This window comes from Metopolophium dirhodum, chromosome 3 (assembly GCF_019925205.1).
Source record: "Metopolophium dirhodum isolate CAU chromosome 3, ASM1992520v1, whole genome shotgun sequence".
Lineage (NCBI taxonomy): Eukaryota > Metazoa > Arthropoda > Insecta > Hemiptera > Aphididae > Metopolophium > Metopolophium dirhodum.
In genome coordinates, this window is record NC_083562.1 from 30648300 (window position 1) to 30668190 (window position 19891).

At 29.9% G+C, this 19891-nt stretch overlaps 2 protein-coding genes and 1 long non-coding RNA gene across 4 annotated transcripts; 1 reads left to right on the plus strand and 2 right to left on the minus strand.

Moving 5' to 3' along the window:
- Nucleotides 1-320: 320 nt before the first annotated feature.
- On the minus strand, nt 321-15478 carry LOC132942209 (uncharacterized). The gene is made up of 9 exons (XM_061010527.1): nt 15168-15478; nt 14886-14975; nt 12053-12428; nt 5977-6155; nt 5171-5294; nt 3782-3897; nt 3543-3716; nt 2265-2852; nt 321-871 (listed from the first exon to the last, which is right to left on the minus strand). Exons 1-9 carry the CDS (start codon nt 15312-15314, stop codon nt 608-610), a joined length of 2058 nt encoding a protein of 685 aa, XP_060866510.1. The 5' UTR covers nt 15315-15478; the 3' UTR covers nt 321-607.
- Nucleotides 15242-17810, plus strand: LOC132942216 (uncharacterized). Its single transcript, XR_009664236.1, has 5 exons — nt 15242-15382; nt 15469-15616; nt 15918-16100; nt 16223-17412; nt 17473-17810. It is a non-coding gene; the product is annotated as an uncharacterized LOC132942216 (long non-coding RNA).
- LOC132942213 (crossover junction endonuclease MUS81) lies at nt 15747-18919 on the minus strand. 2 transcript variants are annotated; one of them, XM_061010531.1, is made up of 8 exons: nt 17933-18911; nt 17477-17615; nt 17275-17390; nt 16940-17040; nt 16675-16876; nt 16405-16611; nt 16209-16322; nt 15747-16137 (listed from the first exon to the last, which is right to left on the minus strand). In XM_061010531.1, the coding sequence occupies exons 1-8, from the start codon at nt 18056-18058 to the stop codon at nt 15907-15909; spliced, it is 1236 nt and encodes a 411-aa protein (XP_060866514.1). In that variant the 5' UTR covers nt 18059-18911; the 3' UTR covers nt 15747-15906. The 2 variants fall into 2 exon arrangements, with proteins under 2 accessions (XP_060866514.1, XP_060866513.1); XM_061010530.1 differs by having other exon boundaries at nt 16675-17040; nt 17933-18919.
- Between the last annotated feature and the right edge of the window lie 972 nt (nt 18920-19891).

Genomic DNA, 19891 nt, shown 5'->3' on the forward strand with positions numbered 1-19891 from the left:
ATGTCGATTGGTCAAAAAACTTGAAAATTGAATACCTACCCTACAACCTAACCTACAAAAATCACGAAAAATGCAATAACAGTTTCAAAATATATAGGCAAGATTTTTTTTATAAGCTTTTGAAGTTATCAAATTAAAAATGAAAATTTAATGAATTATCTTATTTTATATAGATCATTTTTAGATTACGTAATGAATAATTAATATAGATACTATGATATTATATATTATAATGTATAGTCGTCTACAAGTCTTTAAGGAATTTCGTTAACGGATAGTACACGCAAAATCAATGTTGCATCGCAGCTGAAAACTCACACTAATCATAATAAATAATATTTATTTCGTTAAAACATCACAATAATTATTAAGTAGTGAATTCATATCAACGGTATAAAACCACATTATATAGGTTTTATGCTATAATATTATAATAATAACAATATATTATAACGTTACGTTTTTGCGATGGTTGAATTATTGTTTTAATATTATATTATTTTAACGACACGAAATCTATGTCAATAATAATAATAATAATAATTTTATTATTATTATTATATTATACGCGTGAGTCGACAGCAATGGTAAACACAGTATTATTTTTTTATCCGAGTTCAGCTAACACCGAATTCAAGTCTTCTTGCAACACCAGCGACATCTCCTTTTGTTTGTTAACGTCATCCTGCAGTCGTTCCACGTTGGCCTTGAGCAAGTAATTTCCTTTTTTTAGCGATGTCAACCGCCCCTCGTAGTACTTGGACCGGCGGCATAGGTTGTCCTTCTTCTGTTCCGGCGTGGCCGACGCGGGGGCTTCACCCTCACTCTGCGGTTCGTCGTCGCTCTCTTCGCTCTCGGACGATTCGCTTTCCTGAAAACAAATCACATAGGTATTAATATTATTGTTATACAGAAATAAATCAAGATTTACATGATACCTATGATAGGTATAGTTGATAACTCTAACTAAAACTAAAAAATGTATTAATTGAAAATACTTATTTAAAATTACATCTCATACCCGTATATGGTATATTCATAATGTATAAATACTATAATATATATTCGATAATAATATAGTAAATAATAATAATACCTACAGTTGAGGTTAGCGGGAACAACGCGTTTTAAGTACAAAATCTTGCCCCGCAGAAAAAACTCTCACGCTCCCAGACATTTTTTTTTTATGTGAACCATGAAATCTTTTACAGGTTAAATTTTTTACAGGTCACGTTGGTTTCCAAAATTAAAAATTCTATTTTCAGAAGTTGAACCTTATAAGGTCTAAATAATCACTAATTTACCACGAAAACCATGAATTTCAAATCATATATTTTCATTTATTTGTGTCTGTATATTATGGAGCAATGGAGCAATATACATTTAGCTATATAGCTGCTACATTTTCGTTTGTTTTTGGAACCCATTTTAAAGCATTGAAATTCATATACAATTATTATTTTGTTAGTATTTTTCCCCCCAATTTTGCAAGCATTATTATGAAATAAGTGTAAATAACCCGCGAGGCTGTAAATTAAATGCGCTAAATAAATTTTTTTCATGAAAGCCCACTTATATCTATATACGCATTAAAATAGCTAAAATTGCTAATATAGCTTTTTTTATTCTTATTTACATTATTTGGTTATATAAACTTATTTGTTTATGTTTTAAAGATAATAATCAAAAATCTTACGTTATATTTTTATTAGCATTTTTTCCAATTGGAATAATTATTAATTAAGCGATTCAACTATTGTTATTAGATTACTTTTCGTTATCATAGTTATCTCAGGATTTCTTAGAAGTATTGACATAATGCTATCGATAAATAAATTACGATAACTTTAAGTTTAGTATTGAATAAATAAGTTTACGAAAAGCATTTATAATATGTATGTTACCCAGTGGCGAAGACATGATTTCTGAAAGGGGGGGGGGGGATAACAAGAACAATATAGGAGAGGAAAATTGGAAAATCCCCCACCATCTCAAAACTTTTTACTAAGGTAATAAAAAGCCAATGGGGGGGTCTGACCCCTACGTCCCCCCTTGTTTACGCCACTGATGCTACCTATTTGAACTTTTTTGATATCTATAATACCTAATAATTATAATTTAAATATCCCTATAGTTAAATAATTATCCATCATTGATTTAAACATGTAATTATCATAAGACAATGACGACCTATCTCTATCTATAATAAGGTATTCCCAGTTTATAGTTATTTATGTACAATTTAGCACGTCCGGTGCACTTACTTCTTCCTCTTCCTCTTCCTCAAGTTCTTCTTCGTCTTCTTCTTCCTCGTCGGCGTCTCTCATGAGTTTCGCCATCTTGTCAACTTCCTTCTGCAACATTTTGTACTTTTTCTTCTCGGACTTGAGCTCTTTCTGCCTCTTGGCCAACTCCTGTTTATACATCCGGCGGTCCTTGAGCGCGGAATTCTGCTTGTCACGGACGGCTTTTAGTTTAACTTCCAACAGTTTCAGCTCTCTGGCCGTCCTCCTGGCCTCGTCGATCTCCTGTGACGCGTCGCTAGAACCGTCGTCTGAACTGTCGTCGTCGTCTTCCTCCTCTTCTTCCTCCTCTTCCTCGGATAGATGTTCAACGGACGGCATCATGGACAACTTCTTCATGGACATTTGTCGAGGGACCGGCTGTTGGGCAACTACTCGGCTGGACAACGCGGCTTTCAGCTCCAGCTCTAGTTTTTGATTTCTGAGCCAGGCGCTTTCAAGTTTCCGTCTGGTGCTGTCCAATTCTTCGGCGGTCACGTGATACTTCTGTTCCATGTCTTTCACGATGTGATCGGCTTCTAACGCTTCCGCTTTTAGTTTATTTATGAGCTATACGAAAACAAGATATATACATATTAATGTACCTATATAAAGGGTGCATTGAGCTCGGAGTTGTTATTACATTAATCGCCATGATATAGGGCGATTCATTTTACATATGACACTCATTCTTTCAGAAAACACCAACGTATTTTAAAATAATTATTTAACATAAGTCGAGTAGAATAACATTTCTGAAAACAATTATATTTCTTTCTGTTTTTAAAGTTTTTTTCACTCTTTTGAATGATAACATGCGTTTTTTATTTCATGTTCCGAAATAGATGTTATTCGGAATATTTCGATCTATAAAAATCAAATTTCAGACTAGTAGATTATTAATTTAAAGTACCTATTTAAAATGTAGATGAGTGGTGTACCCTCGGAAGACGGAACCACTACAATCCGCTCATTTAAACTTTAAATACTATTATAACTCATAAACTACTCGTCCAAAATTCGATTTTGATACATAGAAGTACTCCGAAAAATATTCTGCTTTGGAATAAGGAATAAAAAATGCATGTTGTTAATAAAAAGTTAATACGATAAAAATAGTAAAATAAGAAAAATGTTATTTTAAAGTGACTTAAAATTATGTAAAAAAAAAATAATTTCAAAACGTTAATACCTATAGCTAGGTATTAAAATAATGAGTGTCATACGTAAAAATGTTAAATGGATTAATTAATTATGCACCTGTTGGTCCGTGTCTGATCTCATCGGTCCAGACGTGCCGTGCGGTTTGTCTTTGAGTTCTTCTTGTAGATTTGTAACTCTGGCCAAAAGTCGTTTATTTTCCCGTTCCAATGCCTCTTTGCTTCGCAATTCCAATGCGAGCATTTGTTTGGCCGACTGCAAATCGTCTCGTACCTAAAACGATAATCGTTCCAGGATGTAAATGACAAAAATCTTAGACTATGTTATAATGTGCAGACTTTATCAATGTCATCGAGTTCATCAGGCTCTGCAGCGGCGGCCACAACGTCAGCCATCGACACGGACTTTTGTATTTTTTCATCAATCGTTTCTTGTCTCCTAAACTTCCGAAGACCTAATTCAAAATATATACAGTGATACTAGATATATTTTACTTATTGTTAATCAATATTATATATACGTTTAGTTAAGAGCATTTACTTTATTAATCGTTTTAATAAAAAATGAATTGCTTTACTTTTTTACTCTGTAGTATATATAGATTACGGTATTTTATGCTTATATACGTATATGTATATTACATTATTACCTATATTTGTATTGTGAAAATCTATTAAAATCTTATAGACAATAATTTATAATAAATTACTGGAATTAAATAATAAATGTTATTTGAAAATTATTGATCAAAATATTAAGATAATGTCAGCACACTATTTGTTTTCTATATCTGGTCCACGCGCAGCATAGACAAAACGCATTAACGCAGAAACATTTTTTCTGTGTTTTTAAGTAATCTTAGAGTAAAACCACCCATTACAAAAAAGATAAAGAGTAACATTTTTGAGGGAATGACAAATCGATTTTATATTTTATTGTTATTTAACTTTGTGTTCGACTTTCAAAATAAACAAAAAAAATGTTGTACATTAAAATGATGTTTAAATTGTTTTGAGACAATATTTAGATAAATCGATATGACATTCCCCTAAAAATATTATTCTCTATCTTTTTTGTAGTGGGTGATTTTACTCTAAGATTACTTAAAAACATAGAAAAATTATTCTGCGTAAACGCGTTTTGTCTATGTTGCGCGTGGGCCAGAGAGAGAAAACAAATAGTACGCTGACATCCTCTTAAGTCTAAAATATTCAACACTATATATGATAACTGCAGACGTGATATCAAAATCTAAAGGTAAACACTTACTTTTGGTGTCGTATAAATAAATTATTCATTAGTTATAAAAAAAAACATTTCCAATATGATTATTACTTTTTTTTATTTCCCTATAATTTGTATTGTCCGACAGTCAATAATAGGTACCTTCTGTAAGTTTTTCGATATTATTTTTTTGTATTTATGTAATTGGATTACAGTTTTTTTTTTTTAATCAAAATCAGGGTAGGTGTTTTTTTAATGTCAATGTGTAAAATATTGTACATTTTCACAAGTTTCCCGGGATTCGTAATACTTCCTGCCCTATCCAGCTATCCCTATGAGACCTATAAGTTACGCCATTATATACACTAATATATTACTATTCCCACATAAAAACCTCATCGCACATGAGATTATCGAGGCCCTCTATCACCGTACATACATTATGTATATTGTATATATTACATATTATGTTATAAATTATAATATTATATACATTATTATACCTTCTATATACGGTTTGCTCTTGTCGTTCGTCTTTACTTTACGAAGTTTGACGCCATGCTGGATGTCTTTCAGCAGTTGATGGTGATCAGTTTCTTCTGCTTTCGTTTCGGATTCGTACAAAAACTGTTGAAACAGTCACAATGCAATAATCGTGCACAAATAGCATTATTCGCCAAGTCTACGTCATGAATACATACCACATACGTGTATACTGTATATACTGTCAAATGTCAATATTAAATTTTAACAATAGGTAGTGATTTATAGCGATGTTACGAATCACATGCGTTTCGAGACCGAACCGAACTAAACTTTAAATTTCATGTAGGTAGAATCTGAACAAAAGTTTTACAAAATTCAAAAGGTTCAACTATATTTCATGATTGACTATTTATTATTTTAAAATCAAATTAATTATTTCCTAATATAAAATAACAAACGGTAATATTTGGTTGAAAATCATAATACCCATGTTTAATGTGGCTTACACGCATGTTATATTAAATAGATTGTACTGAATAATCATAATATGTACCTACAGGCAATATGCGTTAATGCATATGATGATAATATTGTAATTTTTATAAAATATTAGAATTAAAACTTTATTAAAATCGAATTAGGTATTTATTTTGTTGGTTCAAATATTTTTGATTTCCTGTTCAATTTTAAAACCGAACCTAACAGTTTGTAACATCAGTATATAAGTATTTACGGTTTTGAGAAAACGACTACATACCTATTCATTTACAGACCACAAACGTGAAATTTCAAAACAACAAAACATCTCCGATTAAACGCTTACCTGACCCTTGGACTTGTTGCTGGGTATGACCGGAGCACTTCGATCGTTGCACTCGACGTGTTTCAGCTTCCTTCCGCTTTCAACTTCTTTCATCATGTCCGACCAGTCCGGACGCCTCCTAGGTCGACTCCGCAACGAATCCAACTTCTTCATTTTTTCCGGCGTGGGTGGTTTGTTAGCTGATAAATGAAATTATTCGATCACTATAGTACACAATAATATTATTCCAAAACTGTCCTACAAGTAAGAGGTCTACTTGTAATATTTATATGGCACGCTCACAATAATAGCTGTCGTCAAATAAAACGCACACGCGTGACCAAAACCTAAGTGACTAATATAATAATATATAAGTAGCAAACAACGGTTTATTAGTTAATCATTCTTATCGGATTTATATACTAACTAAATTCTAATTAAACTTTTCGATTGGAACATTTCCAACACTATATTTACGTTACATTATAGTCATCGTTCGACATTAGTACATTACATTGTACACTCGCGTTTACAGGTACCTATATAAGTATATAACTGCATATTAACATTTTCGACCTTCAGTGTGTACATCACTCTACAGTGATAATAGGCAAGTGAAATATTTTGCCATTTTGTTTTTTAAAAATAATATTTTTTGCCATAATCATAATGGTACACAGCAGGTAATTGTCTTTAAGCAAAAAGTGTTTGGTAATTACAAAATAATGTTTATAAGCTCATCAAATGAAGTTGAACTGTCTCGTGCAAATTATATTTAATTCTATATAATAGCTTTTACATTTTAATATCAATATAAGCTTATATATAAGTATATGTATTATAGTTCAAACTAATTTATTCTGTAATAGAGAATATAATCACTGAAACCAAATAGTATTTACAAAAAAAATTTAATTAGGTACTATAAATAAATAATTCGTTCGAGAACTTAGTTAATAATACATAGTTTCAAAAAGTACTTCCTTTCGTACTAATTCATAAGATTTACATTTTTATGACTCGTTTGGATAAAGGCCAATTATTATTTAGAGATGTTTATAATATGGAACCTTTATGTACGACCTAGATCTAATTCCAATATAATACAGTATCATTCACCGTACTAAAACTGATAAAAATTTCGAAATTATTATTATAATATATAAAAGAATTACTACATTTCATTTTCCACACAAAAAAAAATTTTCAAAAGTATTACCAACCTACCTATAAAATTGTGTTTATTGTAATCATAACTTAGCCCTATAGATTTTAACTTATTCAATTTAATTTATAATTTTATAATTTATAGTGTTTATTTAGTATTTAGGTACATTAAAGGCCAAAATACTACGTATAAGTACGTCTAGTTTAAGCTAAACAATGTGAGTCAAAAATAAGAAATAAATAGGTACTAATTATTATAACATACTCAATGGTATTAGGTCAAATATCTTTGTATTACAATTTTAAGTAGGTAAATATATTCTAGACTTCTATGCTTACAAAATTGTGAGTAAGTATAGCTAATATGATAAAATTATATATTTAAATACTTAACTTAATTCATGGATATGTATAATACTTACGTATTTTTCTCAATTATATGTGTTAATAGCTTATATATTTTATACATAATTATAATTTTAGATTTTGAGCGGAGCGATGAATTTATTGGTTTTACAATGATGTGAGTTTTTTTTTTTGTGTCTGTCATCACCTTTTAGGACAGTAAAAATGCTTTGATTTTCTTCAACAGTATCTTTTCTGACAGGAAAGTGAATCTAGTTGGTACATTGGGGACAAAAATTCCTAGTAGTTTTTAAAAGCGCTGAGAAAAACAAAAAAAATTAACAAAACAGATTTTGGTGTAACTTTAAAACAAATTATCGTTGATACACGACATTTTCACTGAATGTTTATCCCACCAGGTTCTATACACGATACAATTTTAAAAATATTTTGACTTGTTTTGAGCGGTTTACAGACATTTTTAGTTTCCAATTGTTTTCTTTTTTTTATCTATAAATGTCAATAAAATGTTAATCGTTGGGTCAAAAGTATTGAAAAGTAAATATAAGGCTTCTAATATATTTTTACAATGACAGTGAAAAATATTAAAAATACACAGCCACAGTTTTTTTTATAAGCATTTAAAGTTTGAATTTTGACAAACGTTGTTTATTTAATGTATTCATACAACTATAACTTTACCATTTTTTTTAAAATAGTTTAATTTTATTTATTTTTACGACGTACCTATTAAAAATTAAGCAATACATGTTAGATTATACATATCTAAAATAACTGATAAATTTACCGAAGTTCCTACATGAGAAATAGCTGGTTATTAAAATAAGTATGTTAGTTTCTACTCATCGGAAAATGTCATAATGTAAGTTCCTACTGTATAGGTAGTACAGATGTTAGGTTAACTTAAATATTGAATTCTTAAATAATTTTTATGTTTTAAAATGTTGTCAAACAGATACAAACATTCTAAAAAATGTTTTAAGAATATCATATTTAATTTTCTGTGGTTTATTTCCGAAAACTAAATATTTTACATAATATTGTATTGAATAATTTTGTTGTATATATAGGGTACCGTTATATTATAATCAAAAATGTTTTTAATTTTATTTTTCAACATATTTTGTTTGCATATTAATGTTTTTTTTTTTATTACAATTCTTCTTATTTTGATATGTATATACATATGTATCTACTTGAAAAAATTTGAGAATTACAATAACTTTAAAAATATGTGGATTTTGGTGATACAAATTTGAATTAAAATCCGAATAAAACTTTCACATTCGTTTGCTGTAAGTATTCTGTTAGAAGATTCCTGCACCCACATTTTCGGTGGATTATTTGATTGTTTGATACATAATTTATTGTCTTTGTATTCATAAGAAGTATTGACCATTTTTCCATATACCTAGATGGCATACCAGACTATAACCTAAACGGCTAAATGTAAAATATCGAAATGCAAAGATATATATAGACCATGAAAATCGGTAAAAAAATGTTAGATAAAATTATGCTGTTGTTAGGTCGCCATAAAGATGGATACTTTTTACTTTCATTCATTAAAGATTTTCGGTCATTATAGGCTAACAGTAAGACTCAGGTATTCAAACTGTGTGTCGCGGCACCCACAGGGGCGTCGCGAGAAGTGGCGAAGGGAGCCACGTCAAAACACCGGAAACCAAAATTAATGTAGGTCATGTATAATTATTATGAATATTATTTATAATCATTAAAACGATTATGGAAACGATAATGAAACACATTACTTGACTATTTGAAGTTTTATTTCTAGTTCTAAAGTCACTGTTATTATCACCCATATTGGCCATAACATTTTATCCATATTGTTTCAATTTTTTCATAATAATTTGGGAGCCGTAAAAATATCGTTAACACACAACGATATGAAAAAGTTGGACGTAGGGAGAAAGTTGTGCTGATTTGATAGGATTTATTTTAATTCTCCACAGGTTGAACCAGTTTTGGAGTTCATTAAAAGTGTGTTTGGAGTGCGTTAGAAGCTCTGGTAAGGTCATTTGTAAAAAAAATAATGGCTGTATCATCGGTGAAGGTAGCAAGAGTGGTATTTTTGGAGTGTGGAATATCGGATGTAAATATGTTGAAAAGTGTTGGAGCTAAAATACTACCCTGAGTAACTCCTGCATTAGGGAAGTGGACTAGAGAGAGAGTCCTCACAACGAACAACAAAGGATCGATTTGATAAGATTGATTTGATTATTAGAAATAAGGGGGCCAAAAGAAACCGAATTTTGTGGAGGAGATCTTCCTGCCAGACGCGGTTAAATGCCTGGGCAACGTGCTAACGTCGAGGAAAACACATGTGGAGTAGAGCTTATTTTCAAGTGATCAATATCGATTATTCTGTGGACTTGATGGAGTGACGAGTATTTGTTCTTAAATCCGATTGAGTATTAGGAATTATGTTATTGCTTGATAGTATAGGATTGATTCGCATCAGTAATAATTTTTCTAGAATTTTTGAGAAAGATGGAAAGAAATTGTTTGGACGATAAGAAGAGTTGATAGTTTGTCGGGTTTTGGGATTTAAATAATAACGTTTCCATAAGTAGGGGATGTGGAAGAGTTAAAAATTAAGGTTAAAAATAGAAAGGTTTTCTTAGACAAGAGTTTTATAATTTGATTAGTTATAAAGTCACCTGGTGATTTTTGTTTGGTAATTTTTGTATGATGAATTGAATTTTGCTGGAGGAGGTATGTTTTGTCGGTAAGGACAACGGAAGACAGTTAGTTAGGGATTGTTCAATGTGGGGAGTGTGGTCGATGTTATTTATGTCGGAGTGAGGAGTGAAATTGTTTTCTAGTTGAGAGCTAATAGGTTTGATTTTTGAGTTGGTCATGGAGAATGATCAATCGGAATATCTAATAGGTAGGTGGTATTGTATTATTTTGGTTTGAAATTATTTTAGTAACTTTCCGAATAGAGATGTTTGAATTGGTGAGGGAGTGTATTTATTGTTGGTATGTTTCTGTATTGTGAGTGCGAAGAAGGTTTTTTAGAAAGCATGTAATGTTGTAGCGTTTTTTGTCACTGGGAAGGGAAGCAACTACTTATTATGAAATTAATTTTATTACCTAATGTACAATTAAATAAGTGAAATTAATAGAGTACTTGCCAAAAGTATTTAAAATACATGCCAAGTATTTGTATTTGATCTTAAATATGATGAATGTATTTTAAAAGTATTTTTTACAACACAGCTTCACTACCGTATTTAAGTTGATCAAAAAGCAAACTGTAACTCCAAGGATAGTTCATAAAAGTGGACATTTATTTGATTTATATAGACAATAAATTATTATTTTTTTTACTATTTTAACAAATAGATAGAGCAATATAATATACCTACAGTGATAATTTATTGAATTTGGCTAAAATTCTGTATAAAACCAAGGAGTATCCACACTGCGTGTAGAGTGTAGATACATCGGTAAGTACATGTATATGTCTTGTAAATTTAATACATTCATCGCTATACGCTCAAAATCTAACAGAGTATAATGAGGTTGCTATGGTAACCTAATTATAATAATCATCGGTTGCTAAGGGCAACCTAAGAACTTTATAACATTAATTTCATCTGTGTTATTGTTTGGTTGTCATGACAACTGTAACGTGTAATCGGTGAATAGGTCAGAAAAATACAATGATATTTTAGGCTACCACCCTAAACACGATGACGTCACGAAAAAGCTCTCCGTGTCGCACAAAATTATAGAATGACCCCCAGCCATAAGACATAACCATGTCAAAAGATAAATAATTTTGATCTCCTTTTTAACGCGATCTGGTGGCGTATAATTGTTTCAATCAACTAAAGGTAGATACAAGGTATAACATATACCCACCTTGAATCAACTAATATCTAGATAACTATAGTATTAAGTAATAACTAATAAGTATGTTGAGGGTTTACACAATAATCCTTAACAATCCACTTTGAGCACAACACAGTGATTGGAACAAACACGATTGATTCACCTATAAATTATAACCCATATTATTTTATTCACATTCGATCGGAGTAGAATATTTTGTGATTATTTAGACGATTATTTTTCCAGCGTGTAGAAGCTTGCGCATCTCATTTTTTGAAATTAACATATATAATTTTAAGCTGTTACTTTCGAGCAGACACTTACTATTCCCCTAAATGTTTAGTTTTATATTTAAATAAATGTATTATCAGTTTTAGCTAATTTCGTCTTGTATACGTATAAACGTATTATATTATGTAATAATAAAACAAACACGTGCGAGACGACCGCGAGTAGGTTAGGTACCTCACATACCTTATATTCCTCTCTGGTGGATTATTTACTTCTTTGAATTATTAAATTTATAATTTTTACGTCTTGATAATATCATTATAAATTCAAAAAAACGTACCTATCAATATTCTGTACATACCTGGTTACTAAAAATCTATAATTAGGTACCAATAGTAGGTATATAGATTAAAGGGCCTACGAAGCGTTAAACATCGACAAAGTCGTGAATGACGTGAATATTCCTTACATATGGGAGGTAAATTGCTGTTGGAACTCGCCGTTGCTGACGGTGGAGGTGGTGGAGGTGGTGGTGGCCCTGGTGCCCGGGATGGCATTATAGGCGGTGGTGGTGGTGCTGGTGCAGACGGCGGCTTCGGGGGTGGTGGAGGTGGTGCTGGGACCGGTGCGGAAGTTACAGGAACGTGGACCACCTTGGTCGGTGGTGAAGGTGGTGCTGGTGCTGAAGTAACAGGAATCTGGACCACCTTGGTAGGCGGTGGTTTTGACGACGGCGATGCCATGGTGGTAGTCACGGATGTCTTTTTTTTCGCCTTTTCCGGAACTTGCGCGACGGCCACCGGCACGACTCTGCTGTTGATCTGCAATGGGCCTTGGTAATCGATCTGAACGTGTGAAAACAAAAGTGCATACTTGTTTAATATAATTATACGATTAATTATTGTTATTCGCTCGTAACTACAATTACTTATCTGATAGAGGAGCGTGTTAATATATCTACCTAATACCTTTTAATAAAATAAAATGTTATTCGTCAAAACCATAAAATTATTCAATGCAACTGAACCAATTACAGAAATTACATCCCGCCGATTCGAATATTTTAAAACCAAAATAGAAAAAAATTAGGATTTACTCTACGTCTTGTAACCCGTGGTCCATACAATTCGATTAAGAGGAGCCGAGGAGGTCAGCACACTGGTTATTTTTCTCTACCACTCACAAAACATAGACATAACGCATTCAAGCAAAAATCATTTTTAGATTCTGAGTGGAACGATGAATGTATTGATTTTACCATGATGTGTTTTTTTTTTTTTTTTGTCTGTCATCCACCTTTTGGGACAGTAAAATTGCTTAGATTTTCTTCAACAGTATTTTTTCTGATATAGGAAAGTGAATCTAGTTGGTACATTAAAAGTAAAAATTTCCCAGTAGTTTTCAAAAGCGCCGTGAAAAACAAATACGCAAATTCTGTTTTTGAGAAATTCGAATTTGGTTTTTGGTGCAACTCTTAAACAAACGACCGTACCTATAGGTACATGACATTTTGACTAAATGTTTATATTAGCATTTTCTATACACCATAACATTTTCCAAATATTTTGACTTATTTTGAGCTGATTACGGACATTTTCGGTTTCCTTTTTTTTCTATAAATATCAATAAAACTTTATTTGTTGGTTAAAAAAGCTTGAAAATTTAATACAAGGCTCCTATATAGTTCCTACTATATTGTTACAATGACATTTGAAAAATATTAAAAATCCTTAGTCACAGTTTTTATTTATAGCATTTAAAGTTCAAATCTTGACAAAATACGAAAAAATCACGAAAATTAGCAAATTATTTTGAGTTAGAAGTTCATAGTAAATAAGTTTGTCTACCTTTATCAAAAAAAAGAATATCAACAAAAAAATCAAATTAATTTTTATGAGTGTTTGAAATTCATATTTTTACAACATTTGATATTCACTCGATTTCTCATGTAACGATTTTCTTATTTTGTTGTAATTAAAAAAGGAATGATCGTAAAAACTTGAAAATTTCATTGAGTGTTTATATTAGCATTTTTTAGTTAGTCAGTTTTCAATTTTTTTAGTTTTTTTTTCTATAAATATCAATAAAATTTTATTTGTTAGGTAAAAAAGCGCGAAAATGTAATGCAAGGCTCCTGATATATTGTTACAATAGAAGTTGAAAAATATTAAAAATACATAGGCACAATTTTTTTTTATAAGCATTTAAAGTTCGAGTTTTAACAAAATGTATCAAATTTAAAATTTAATAATTATTTTTTAGTTAAAAATTTATAAAATGTTCAACTTTTATAGCTAAGGATTGAAAATTTGAAACAAGGTTCCATGTAAATAGGTTATATATAAATTAATTTATTCACAATAATATCATCAAATATACTTGGTAATATCATAGCAGACTGACTGACCGTTTTAGCTCAGAATCGTTTTTCTTATACAATGATATAATATCATTGTATTCAAATTTAACACCATCCATTACAGTGACCCACTTGTAACCTACTGTACAGCAGAGCAACATCCACTTACTAATTTTTTTTTTATGTATTTGAGTTATCTTAGAGTAAAATCACCCGTTAAAAAATTATAGAGAATAATATATTCGAGAGTATATCGATTTGTCTAAAATATATTGTCTAAAAACAATTTAGTATTAAAAAAAGAATATAAAATTAAATAATAATAAAATATAAACTACTTATATATTTAATATATAATACAAAAATTCGTTAAATGTTAAATGTTTTTTTTAAATTGACGATATTTAATCTACTAAATTTCTCATCTGTAGACTATTTTTTTTTTAAACATTCATTACAACTTTTCTATTAATGCATACCTATTTCTTTAATTTCTGTATATATTATATTTTTATCACCAATTGGTTTCCTCTCTTCATTTGTATGTAGGTATAAGCTGTTTCGGTGTGTACAATATTAATTAATTATAGTGTTTTTCACGTGGGCTGTACGCCTGCCTGTTAAGTTATATATAAGAACGTCCTCGTGGCTTTATTTTTTTTAAGTGCATTTTAAATGCGTTATGCATTAAGCGCAGTAACGCATCGTATCATCTTTCCATAACGCACTATAAATATGTAATATTACAATGCCAATGCTGATAGCAAATAGCGAAATGCATTTTTGTCGAAATCGAAATTCAGAATCGTTTAGACTTAACTATAATAACTTGACAATTGTCAACTTGACAATTGTCTACCTGCCATCTACTGAGCTACATTACAAGTACAATAGGGTATTGTAGGTAGGCATGTAAATATGTTATAATAAATTGTATTCTTACTTTGGGCACGATTTTTATTTCGGTAACTTTTCTGCCATCTGACGGTCCAACTTTTCTCAATTTAAAATGTTTTGCTTCGTCGGAGGCGACCTGTCGACATAAGGCAGAATAAATAAATATATTTATATTAAAATAATAAACAATCATAAATAGATTGTGTCTGAGCAAAACATTTGACGGTTCGCGAGACGCAAAAGTGCAGAGGACGTGAATTTTTTTTTAAGTGCAGCAATCAAACGAAACGCATCGCAAAAATATGCATTTAAATTTAAAATTATATACCGCGATCGGTGGTTGGTCATCGGTGACGGTGGAAGCGGCAGCTGCAGTCTTATCTTTGGTCCTCCACGGAACAGTAGCCTTCGGCACCGGGTCGAGTCCATCTTTCACCCACGGCGGACGAAATCTCTGATTGTTGCCGCCGGACATTCAAAAAGTTGAACTTTACACTATATTATAGGTAGCAAACGCAATATTAACACCGATGGGCGATGTTGGTAATAAATCACGATTTAATCGTGCGAAAAAAACAATAATAACAGCTAAGTAGATAAATATATTTGTGTTTATTACATTTTGCTAGACTACAGCTGGAAAGAAAATTCGTTAAAAACGCAGAAAATCAGAACGAATGGCAGTGGCGAACTGGACGGCGTAAAAATAGAATTTATTATTATGGTGTGGGAAGATATTTCACACTGTTTGGCGACATTCCATATCAAACACTTTGTGTAAATATATATATTTATATATATTATATATAATAATATACAGTGTGAGAGAGACAAGGAGGGGTGAAGAAACAAAAAAAATACGTGTATACATCTCAATGAAACTCAAGAAAACACCAATTAAACAGCATCATCAAAAATATAAATATAATACTATATTTTAAATATAAACGTAACACATATTTATTTTTATGACTATAATTCATTTTCACAATAACGTTTACCTAACAAGTATTCATTATTTCATTATTTAGCTTTACATATATATTATAATTTACACACGGTTATCATTATTTTGCAGAGTATATTTGAAACAATGTCTTGCTGACGGCTGGCCCAACAGTTTTGATTGGTATACCATAGGATATATTTGCCAATAATAATGGATTATCTGATCTTCTAAATGCATTAACAAGTAATTTTGGACTAGGGTATTGCTCAACAATTGCAAATGCTTTATGAACAGACAATCCTCGGATCTGAAGTAATTGCCGAATCAGCATATCTCGTACAGTCATGTTCTATAAAATGAATTGATATTATATTACAGACAAAAATAAAAATAAAACTATATTGTACAATATTAACATACCTTATTTTTTGCAGAACCTGACGAAAAAGTTTTAAAAGATATGAGTTTTACTACATTTGAAGAGTTTCCATAACCCGAATCTACTTCATCAATATGAGTTGTAAGCATTTTGTCCTGTAAATATTTAAAAAAAATGTCTAAAATATACATTGATTTGATTTATATAAAAGATTAAGACGGTTAGGCTTAAACATACCTTGAACATATTTGTAAGTATATTAGAGAAGTTGGCAATATATTTCATAGATTCCAAATGATTTTCTGTTCTTACAATTGTAAATCCATCTATGACCTCCGTGTTTGCCAATGCTTGTTGTAAATGAGATATTGGTAATCCATGATATTTTTTTTCATTCTCAACTAGATAGATTTTGTTTTCAAGTCCACATTGTTTTAATCTAAACTATACAAATTAAGATGAACTAACTTAATTTAAAATATTATTGTTTCATAAAAATGCATTTACTTTCTGCTCATGAAAACGGCCATCCTGAATGCTACCTGATAGATCATCTAATCGTTTTCGTTCTAGTATATATGGTAACATAAGTTCTTTTCCACTTCTGTCACAACAAATCCAAGCAAAATCTCCGACACTCAACCGTCTCATTTCGAAAGTCACATTTAAAGATGACAATTCAGAAATTACTTTGTCCACGTTGGTTTTACTATTATAAAAAAGTACCAATAAATGAAACATATTGTTTCTAAAATATACACAAGGCACATACCGTAAACTACTTGATTCGCCCGTATCAATGAGCAACATGACAGTAAATTCATTTGGCCACAAAACAATCTTTTCTTTCTCTGCAATGGTAGGATTGTTTTTCTATTTCAAAAAGATTCAATTAAAGCATAAGTAATGTATAATATTTTTATCTATTAAAAATCTATCCATCCATCAATGTAATAAAAAATAAAAAATTCTAAAACAAAAATTGAATATAGTACTTTATTATATTTGTATAATATTAATAATTCAACAGTGCTCTAAAAAGTTAGTGTTTACATTAATGGTGGGATTTTGTAGTCCCTACCCAACACTTTTTTATTTTATACTTACAGGCAAATCATTGTGAGTCAGCGATATTATTGAATTCTGACTTTGATTACTTGTTGAGGGTTGTAAGACATTGACAAGTTTTGTATTTTTAGAAATGTCAGCCGTAATACCTTCATCTGAAATTTTTCATTTAAATCTGTGAATATTAATATACATTATGTTAAAAAAATGATTTAATAATAAAATATATTTGTTTAGTTACCTGAACCTGAAGATATTTTATTATGTTGTTCAAGCTGCTTGTCTAATCTGGCACATAATTTTGGACCAAAAAATTTTAGAATTAAACATTCTTTTCCGCTTTTAAATGGCAATGGACATTTTCGCAATGAACTCAATGCCTAAAAAATCATAATAATATGTAAGTCATTAAAAATTGTCAAAATAATATAGGTACAATATATATTGTGTAATGGTATGGCAAATAATATGTCTGCATAATTTCTTTTAATTTAAAAAACAAATAGGTTGAATAATATTCGTAAATTGTATTGCTATAATATAATAATAGTTTATTTTTACAATTCAACAGTCCACAATAGATTTCGGCTTCACTCATATATTATGTGTACATATATTATATAATACATGTATTTAACATTTAAAGAAATTATTATATAAATATAGGTGGATTTCCGTAAACTACTATACAACTTACGCGTTGATAACCATGGCGGACTTCAAGACCTTTTTCAGTAGCTTCTTTTAACCATTCTGAAATCCATTTTTCAAACAATGGATTAGGTGATTGGCGGGTTTTGCTTTTAGCTGCCTTCTGTGACATTTTAAATAATAACAAGTCAAAAGTTAAAAGACTTACTAGGAACGAACGGAAATTGTATTAGAATAAATAAACAATAATCAGCATATTATTATACATTATGGTGCAATAATGAGGACACAAAAACGAAAATATTATGTAGAAAAGTAATTGGAAAAATACCGCAATTTACAAGAGAAAATTTCAAAAATATAATTTGAGAAAACGCATATCTTGCCCTATGATAATTTCCCATTGGTCATAGCCTCATAGGTCTTGTCAAAAACCTAACACAGAATAGATAAACAACTAGTATAAATAAAAAACTTGATAATTGATAACCGCTACATACGGTGTACCAACCGTAATTCCGTATTATATAATATTATGTTTTTTTTTGTTATTACTCTAATTTCCATCATGATCTAAGAACTTCTTAGAAGTTCATGCTTTCTAAACAATTTCTAGATTTCACTGAATGTTTATATTAGTATTTTCTATGCACCAAACAATTTTCAAAAGATGTTTATTGTTGACTCTTTTTGAACTATTTATAGGCATACAAAAATTTCAATTTTTATCCGTAATTTTTATAATTATTGTCGATAGAAAATTTTTTTGTCAAAATACTTTAATACAAAGTTCTTCGAGCTGTTAGTGAAAATTAAAAAAAAATTTGAACGTATAAATCGACAGTAATTTTAATGACCCTAAATTCGTCAAAATTACGAAAATTTTAAATTATTTTCTACTTAAAAATGTATAAAATGTTCAATTTTTATAGCTAAGGATAGAAAAATTAAAACAAGATTTCTCATAAGTTTTCCTACTTTCAAAAAAAAAAAAAAGAATATACCGAAAAATCGAATTAATTTTTTTAATTCGTTGAAGTTCCAATTTTTTTCGATATTGGATATTGTAAATTAACGAGTTCAAAAACGAATAACCATGAAATTTTCACTTTGGCTCTTTTTTGATATTTATCAACATTTTAAATTTTGTTTTAAATTTTTTTCTATAAATATCAATAAAATTGTTTTTGTTGAGGTCAAAACGCTTGAAAATTAGCTGAATGGCGCAACCGGGTGGGAAGGGGAAGGGTATTTCCAGGTTCAAACCCTTCCTCTTTTTGAACCATACCTATAATGGGCTATATAAGATCATTTTTTTATTTACAATTTAAAATGTATGATAATTGATAATACAAATAGGTAATATGAAAAACGTTTCGTAAATTTGTGATAATTGATATCTTAATTCGTGATACAAATACATGAAACGGTTAAAATAATTTTAAGCAAGAGATCCTGAAGAGTGGAGAATACTTTAAAGTAACTCAATTTATTCCTTTCCTCGATTCATTTATATATCCAATAACTAAATGACCACTTTATTAATCATGAAAATATTATAAGTGGATTTCAAATTTTAACCAGTAGTTCAACATTTAGTGAATAAAAATTAAAATAGCTCGTTGAATTTTGTTTTACTGATGTGACAATTTTGATCGAGAAAAATCAGAATTGGTTTTATGGATTCGCTATTTAGACGATAATAATAGCACAAAAAAGTACTATTGGACAAATTAATCTATGTAATCCTGTGTTATTTCCAAATGTTTTAAATTATTACAAATATTAATTACGTTATTAATCATTTGAAGCTGAGAGATCATTTTCCACTCTGAAATGGGTAAACAATTATTTAAGAAACTATCAACACCAGAATCAAGACTCAATAAATTTAGCTTCTCTAAATATTAATTTTGACGTCATATTATCTGAAGAAATTATAAATACGTTATTAGTATTAATTCAAAACGTTATTTAGATTTTATATTATGAATTATTTAACTTT

Excerpts from the sequence above, each read along its gene's own strand:
- LOC132942209 (XM_061010527.1), bottom strand. The coding sequence starts at position 15,314 with ATGTCCGGCGGCAACAATCAGAGATTTCGTCCGCCGTGGGTGAAAGAT. Across the intron at positions 5,295-5,976 it reads GCAACAAGTCCAAGGGTCAG|TTTTTGTACGAATCCGAAAC; the intron begins GTAAGCGTTTAA and ends CTGTTTCAACAG. Across the intron at positions 3,717-3,781 it reads AACTCGATGACATTGATAAA|GTACGAGACGATTTGCAGTC; the intron begins GTCTGCACATTA and ends TTATCGTTTTAG.
- LOC132942213 (XM_061010530.1), bottom strand. The coding sequence starts at position 18,058 with ATGTCACAGAAGGCAGCTAAAAGCAAAACCCGCCAATCACCTAATCCA. Across the intron at positions 17,616-17,932 it reads TCCGCCATGGTTATCAACGC|GCATTGAGTTCATTGCGAAA; the intron begins GTAAGTTGTATA and ends ATGATTTTTTAG. Across the intron at positions 16,612-16,674 it reads GCCGTTTTCATGAGCAGAAA|TTTAGATTAAAACAATGTGG; the intron begins GTAAATGCATTT and ends TAATTTGTATAG.